Source organism: Asparagus officinalis, chromosome 6 (assembly GCF_001876935.1).
Source record: "Asparagus officinalis chromosome 6, Aspof.V1, whole genome shotgun sequence".
Lineage (NCBI taxonomy): Eukaryota > Viridiplantae > Streptophyta > Magnoliopsida > Asparagales > Asparagaceae > Asparagus > Asparagus officinalis.
In genome coordinates, this window is record NC_033799.1 from 8,664,273 (window position 1) to 8,672,579 (window position 8,307).

At 40.8% G+C, this 8,307-nt stretch overlaps 1 protein-coding gene across 1 annotated transcript in view; it reads right to left on the reverse strand.

Annotated features, from left to right (window-relative positions):
* LOC109845709 overlaps nt 1–1,722 on the reverse strand; it is a 4,787-nt gene extending 3,065 nt beyond the window's left edge. The window contains exon 1 of the mRNA XM_020414979.1: nt 1,635–1,722. Coding sequence (XP_020270568.1) covers nt 1,635–1,722 — 88 coding nt within the window. The remainder of the gene's footprint in view (nt 1–1,634) is intronic.

Genomic DNA, 8,307 nt, shown 5'->3' on the forward strand with positions numbered 1-8,307 from the left:
GTCCCTTGGCGTTAATGGATACGTGTAGGGCAGTTACAAATAGTTTGACTATCACACTGTGCTCGCTGAGCGAGACAGCAAAGACTGTCCCGCTGGCGAGGCAGCAAAGCTGTCGCTTGCGATATGGGAGCAAGACTGTCCCGCTTGGCGACCTAGAGGCTGGCAGCAAAGACTGTCTCGCGGCGGAGGGACATCATACTTGTTTTCGATTTTTTTCAACAAAAACAGTATGAAATCGTTCTTGTGAATTTTTGAGTGATCTTATCTATGCTTGGGATATCTATTAGCATTTTTTGACGCCTACAGTAAACATTAGGTGGTCATATTAAAATTATCATGTAGAATCTAGAATTATGTAAACAAAATTTTGTTTTTACTTGTACGTGCATTTTTACGTGCCAATTAATATGCCTTGACGACCTGTTATACGGCATCAGATCGCTCCCGAGATTCTTTCAACAAGAATCTATGTGCAGTGCACACATGAGTACCTATATAGCACCTTAAAGCTGGCATCTTCGTCTTTTTTTTCCAATCCTTGATCAGTTATTTTGAATTATCTACATGAACTGAGTGATGCTGTTATAAAAGTCCAAATAAAATACAAAATCTAGTAATGAGAAATCGGGCACAGTGGCGAGGCTAGAGGAATAAATAAATTAATTAACACAGGAGCTTAGATCTCTATTTAAACTCATCTCGTTTTCTTATTATTTCTGAAATGCGACTATGTCACACACTGACATGCCAACAACAAGCTATAGAGAAATTTGGTGCATAAAATGATTGTTGGGTCCGGAGTCACGCCCACCGCCGCGGAAGCGATATCACCTGTGAGATAGTCCTGGCTATTGTTGTCATAAAAGCACAAGCCAACCTCTAAATTCTTGTTTCTCAAAGGAAACGAGAATAGATAATGAAATTCTTATTTCTCAAGGGAAACAAGAATCGAAAGTGATATATTTCATCAAAGTGAAATATACACTCTTCCTCTCATCAGTTCAAGGACTGAAATCTCGAGGGAACCTACAAGCTATGGCAACTCACAGATAAGACAAATACAAACACGAGATGTTTACGTGGTTCGGCAAACTAGCCTACGTCCACGGGAGGGGGTTTCACTATGGAGGAAAAATACCAAACTTATACAAGTTCTCTCTTCCTCTCTTTCTTTTCTCTAAAAAAAACTCAACTTGAGATTTTTCCCACTCTTCCCCACACTAAAAACAACACACAACCTCTCCTATTTATAGGAGAAAAAACTGAAGTTAGTGGGCGGGATAGACTGGCGGGAAACAAGGACTCGCGCGGGAAACGACGCGGCACTAAACTCGAGCGAGCAGCAGGACGACGCACGAAACTCATGCTGTCCTCTCGAGCTCACATGGGCAGGCAGCGCGTGCGGCACGGACACGAGCTCACGACGAGAGCTCGTCCGCACACGAGAGGAAACGGCGGAAACGTGGGTGGGCCCTCCCTGTCCCCCACGATCACAATTCTCCACCTCGTACATCATTTGATAAACTTCAAATTTTGAACGAACACCAGAAGAACACCGCGAACATCATCAAAGAGATCCTAGGCCAAAAACAGGCCAAACCAGCTGCGTCACTATACCGTGACTGCCTACGTACCCTCCACCGGGATCAAGCTAACTGTAGTTCTAAAACTATTCTCCAACATAGTCTCCACCTCACCTCCATCACTGCCCCGCAGGGCCATGCCCTCTTGGGCAAATCAACACGGGTTGATATGAAGCAAGTCCAAGCAATGCTGGAACTTGCTGCTTGTCACCACCTTGGTTAACATGTCTGCGGGATTCTCATTCGTATGCACCTTCATGAGAGAAATATCGCCTTCCTCTATGACATCTCGCACAAAATGATACCTGACGTCGATATGCTTGGTACGAGCATGGTGAACTTGATTCTTCACCAAGTGAATCGCACTTTGACTGTCGCACCACAAGTTTACGCTTTCCTGCTCGATCCCCAAATCGTCTAGAAGACCCCACAGCCACAATGCTTCCTTCACTCCCTCCGCCATAGCCATGTACTCGGCCTCTATTGTAGAAAGTGTCACTGTAGCCTGCAACATCGATCGCCAACTAACTGGAGCTCCATGTATCCTGAATACATACCCAGTAGTAGATCGCCGTCTATCTAGATCGCTCGCATAATCTGAGTCCACATACCCGTCGATCTGACATGTATCTCCACCAAAACACAGACCCGTATCCGCGGTACCTTTCAAGTACCTTAGGACCCATTTCACCGCTTCCCAGTGCGTCTTTCCCGAATTCACCATGAATCTGCTGACCACACTAACCGCCTGTGAAATATCAGGGCGTGTACACACCATTGCGTACATTAAGCTACCAACTGCACTAGCATAAGGGACACGATCCATGTGTGCCTTATCTTCTGCTGTAGTGGGAGATTGTTTACTTGAAAGCCTGAAATGTTGAGCCAATGGAGTCACCACCGACTTAGCACTTTGCATCCCGAACCTCACGATCACCCGATCTATGTAGCCTTTCTGACTCAAGAACAATCGCCGATTCGCCCGATCTCTTCTAATCTCCATACCCAGTATTTTCCTAGCAGCACCCATGTCCTTCATCTCGAACTCATTGCTAAGTTGAGATTTCAGCTTATCTATCTCCACCTTGTTCTTCGATGCAATAAGCATGTCATCCACATACAACAGGAGATAGATATAATCACCTCCACGAAGCTTCCGAATGTAAACACAACAATCGTAATCGCTTTGGGAAAATCCATGCTTTAGCATGAAGGAGTCAAATCGCTTGTACCACTGCCGAGGAGATTGCTTTAGTCCATAGAGTGACTTCCTCAAGCGACATACATGATTCTTCTTGTCCTCAACCTTGTAACCCTCAGGTTGATGCACATAGATCTCTTCATCCAAGTCTCCGTGTAAGAAGGCCGTCTTGACATCGAGTTGTTCCAGTTCAAGATCACCATGAGCAACAATACTCAATAGCACCTGAATAGAAGTGTGTTTCACCATCGGAGAAAATATCTCATTGTAATCCACACCCTCTCTTTGTGCAACCCCCTTAGCCACTAGCCTCGCCTTGTACCTCGTTCCACCGAGCTCTGAAGGATCTTCCTTTCTTTTATACAGCCACTTACAACCTATAGCTTTCTTTCCTACGGGCAATGGGACCACCTCCCATGTTTGGTTCTTCCGGAGAGATTCCATCTCCTCCTCCATCGCAGCCAACCAACTCTCACTATCTTTGTCTCGAATAGCTTCCTTGAAGGAGACCGGCTCATCTTCCTCCACTAAGAGTGCGTATTCAACCAAATTAACATGCCCATAGTGCTTCAGGGGTTGATCAGCCCCCAGCTTCTGTACCTGCTTGTATGCTCGTCTTGGCCTAGTGGAAGTCAAGCTATCCTCGAGCTGCTGTTGTTGTAGTGTCTGTGTATTCTCCTGCTGAACCTCTGCTGAACCTCCTCCTGCTCAAGCTCATCATCTACCTGATTTCCCACTTGAACATGACTAGAACCTGGTTGGTCTTTAGGTTCTATCTCAATAACCTGGGACTCGGGAGTCCTAATAGTCTCAATACCACCATCTTTGGGCACCCTAGCAATCATGGACTTCTCATCAAAGGTAACGTCTCTGCTGATCACGAACTTCGAATCTTCTGTACACCAAAGGCGGTAGCCTTTTACGCCCTTTGCATACCCTAAGAAAATTGCTTTCTTGGCCCTCGCGTCAAGCTTTCCCTCGTTGACGTGATAGTAGGCGGTACATCCGAAAATCCGACACGATCACAATGACTTTAGATGCCTTTTTACTCCTTAATCTGGCAAAGCCTAGCTCGGTACTGCCTTAAGTTCTTTTTAAAAAAACACAAACTATTCAACTCTACTATGTTTTTTTTAGTCAATGAATGAAAATTTTCTTCATCACCAAGTATGGAAAATGTATGCGCACATCAAAGTTACAAGAAAACCAAAGACTGGTTATATAAATCCAGTCAACATTCTTTACAAACTTTCAATGTAATCTTTCAAATGATGTGGTATATTTTCGTTCAAAATCTTTGTGTATATACAGATCTTCACCGCACGAAATAGTCGTTCAGGTCCACGAGCTTTCTACTGAAATATTCTGTAATTTCTCTCTTGTCATATCAGATAAACTGATATGGACAGGGCAATTCTCTTCAACTTCTTTTTGTAGCCTTTTCCCCACAAGTTCATGTTGTACCAATTGAAAATCTGGTTCCAATTGCATGATTCCCAATTGAATTTCAGCCATTCCATCACTTTTCTCCAAACACACGCGGAGTATTGACATTCGAAGAAGATAAGTTGACATGTTTCTATTTGGCGATCACTTGAGCAGCATACACTGATTTGAGCTTAACACTCTCATTTTGCACAGCCTTTCTTGCGTAAGTAGCCTGGAGAGAGAAGCCAATCATAGGATGAATGAATGTTTGGGGTAATGTGGAGAAAGAAGCTAACCACAAGATAAATGAATGTTTGGGGTCCCCCCCCCCCCCCCCCAATATAGTCCCTGATCCTTCAGACAAATTAGTCTGCTGCTGAAAAAATTTCCTGTAAATCGATGATATACTGACATTATCATTCACACAACTACCATTAATAGCATTCAATAAGTTGTCAACACTACCCATCTTATCCCTCATCATGTTTCTTGCTTTTAGGAGTTGTTTCCACATCCATGAGTTACTCTTCTATGTTGCTTACCCAAACAAAGAATATGTTTGTTAAATAATACAAAAATATTTTCCATATTAAGTAGATAATATCTCGCAAGATAAGGCGAAATATGTTGATTTCTAAAAGCTGACCATCGCAATAATACCAAATTAAATCAATATTTAACTTTGGAAAACTAATTAATGCCAAATTAAACCGATATAAAACTATGGAAAACTTTTAAAAAATGTATCTTTCTCCAATAATCTTGATTGATAAAGTCTTTGCAACACAATTACTAGCTTATACCTCAAAGGGCACAGAGAGACCTAGGTTTACACTTTTTCTTGGCTAAAAGTTACAAGTCAAGTGAACAACCACCACAGATGACACACGCAATAAAGCTTCAGACAGCAAAGCAGGAAATAATAATATCTAGGATATATGGAAATTATAAGAAGGGTCCATAGAACAGTACAAACACACCAAACTTGTCGCAGGATATTAAAGATGCTTGTCCGTCACATTTTTTGCAAAAAACTAGAAGATGTAAGAAGAAAAAAAAGATTATTAATTAGAGAAATAGATGCACAATATGCAAAAAGAAGCGAGGAAAGAGAAGTAGAGCAGAAGAAGCTAGGAAAGAACAAAGTACACGAAACCCCAAGAGCTTTCAACATTTTGCAGTAAACACCCAATAATTTCTAAAATGGCAGTAAACCCCTGATAAGTTTCTGCATTTTGTAGATAATCCCATGACAACGTCAGTCCATATTTAGGATCTGAATGTGTCGTCAACGCAAACAGTGGACCGACGCTATTGTGAGCATTATTTTCAAAACACGAAAACTTATTGCGGGCTTTCGACAATTCCAGTAGTTGTTGGGGCCGGGTCTGTGATTTTATAAGTTATTGGGGGTTTATTGCAAAATGCTAAAAAGTTCTTGGGGTTTAGTGTAATTTGCAACAACCACACATGATCAGTATTGAAGCGAGCTTTTATTAAAATTTGATATGAGCAAGTTCCCTTCACAAACAATCATAATAAATTATAATTTTTACACGAAAACATTATAAACCTAGCATAAACCTTTTCAGTGATCTGTCAGGAACGTCAGTGTAAGTTGGATGAATATGCGTATGACATTTCCGGGATTTTTTCATCTAATTTACCAATACGTCATCTTAGTTATGATCATTTTATACAAATTAAATTATTAATAGTTCTTGATAGTTTTGTAAAGCTTACCCTTGAAAAAGTTGTTAGATCTACATCATAAAACTTGAGATCTAAAGCCATATAGCCATGATTAATTCAAAGAGATTAACAAGGATCTAAAAGAGCGGAAGCTTATACCTGAATCCATTGCTTGATCTTGATTTTGGGTGTTGGATCTTCTAACCTTAGGGTTCTCTCTAAAACCGAATTTCTCTAGCTAGATGGGGGTGTAGAGAATTAGAGAATGTAACCCTAGGTTAGGGACCATAACCCCTTATTTATAGATGTTGTACTTTTGTAATTTAGCCCCTCAATAAATTACAATTACAACCTGGTATCTGCACATATAACCCCATGACTTATTTAAATACCAAATTAACCCAACTTAATTGATCACTTTAGTGGGTTATCCTGAAAGATAGCAATACACGTTGATTAATCATATGTGCCCACAAATAGATTTATTAGATTAAATCCAACAATCTCCCACTTGGGTACCATATGATTCCTTAAATTGTGTATAACCTTATGAGCTCAAAAATTGCTATCACTGAAATGGTATTTCCGAACAATCTCGTCCATTGACTATATCAATATAGGATCAAAGCGGCCTTCGTCACATTTATCGTGACTCGACCCATCAATGGTCACATATACCAATAAAATCAAATGACATAGATCAATCATGGATGTGCAGCATGAAAATTACATGCAATGTGATCAGTACATGTCTATTTTTAACTGGTCCTCCTTAGTGAGGTCAAAACCAAACATAATGTAACAGAGTGTCTTAACTGAAAACTTTATTCTGATCAGACAATACAAACAAACATAAAGCACCACAAATACAAACTCCCACTAAAACATAATATCCTCAAATAATACCACACCCATATGAGCAGTATGCTCATGAAAGACCTTAGGTGGCAATCCCTTAGTAAGAGGATCAGCTAACATGGAGTTTGTCCCAATGTGCTCTATGGATATCTGTCCACTCTGTACCCTTTCTTTCACAACCAGGAACTTAATGTCAATATGTTTTGACTTAGTTGAGCTCCTGTTGTTATTGGAATACATTACTGCAGATTTATTGTCACAATATAGCCTTAGTGGTCTTTCAACATTTTCCAAAATGCGCAGTCCCGTGACAAAATTTCGCAGCCATATTCCCTGATTGGATGCCTCATAGCAAGCTACAAATTCTGCTGCCATAGTGGAGGAAGCTACTAGTGTTTGTTTGACACTTTTCCATGATATAGCTCCTCCTGCTAACATATAAATGTAGCCTGATGTAGACTTCCTGCTATCTTGGCATCCAGCAAAATCAGAGTCCGAATACCCAATGACCTCTAATTTCTCTGATTTTCTGTATGTGAGCATGTAATCTTTTGTTTTCTGAAGATACCTCATAACCCTTTTGACTGCTATCCAATGATCCATACCAGGGTTGCTTAAGTATCTGCCTAACATCCCAACAATGTACGCAATATCCGGACGCGTACATACCTGAGCATACATTAGACTTCCTACAGCCGAAGCATAAGGAATCTTCTGCATTTCCTGAATTTCAAGGTTACCTTTAGGGCACTGATTGAGACTAAACTTGTCTCCTTTAGCAACAGGGGTGTCACCTGGTCTGCAATCTTGCATGCCAAACCTTTTAAGTACCTTATCGATATAGCTCTTTTGTGATAATCCAAGAATACCCCGAGAGCGATCTCGATGTATCTGGATCCCTAATATAAAAGAGGCGTCCCCAAGATCTTTCATCTCAAAATTCTTTGATAGAAATCTCTTGGTTTCGTGCAACATGCCTATATCATTAGTGGCAAGCAAGATGTCATCCACATACAGAACCAGAAAAATATACTTACTCCCACTGAACTTGTGATATACACAGTCATCAACAATGTTCATCTCAAAACCGAACGAGATAACTATTTGTTGAAACTTATGATACCATTGACGAGGAGCTTGCTTGAGTCCATAGATGGATTTCCTTAATTTGCAGACCATATTCTTTGGGTCTCCCGACACAAAGTTTTCTGGTTGCACCATATAGATCATCTCATCAATGTCTCCATTGAGAAATGCAGTCTTAACATCCATCTGATGTAACTCAAGGTCATAATGAGCAACAAGTGCCATGATTATTCTGAAAGAGTCTTTCGATGAAACCGGAGAGAAAGTCTCTGTATAATCAATGCCTTCCTTTTGAGTATAGCCTTTAGCCACAAGACGTGCCTTATACCTCTCCACATTACCATTTGCATCCCGCTTGGTTTTAAAAATCCATTTACAACCAATTGGTTTTGCACCTTCTGGCAATGGGACAAGTTCCCAAACCTTATTGTCTTGCATAGACTTATACTCTTCATTCAT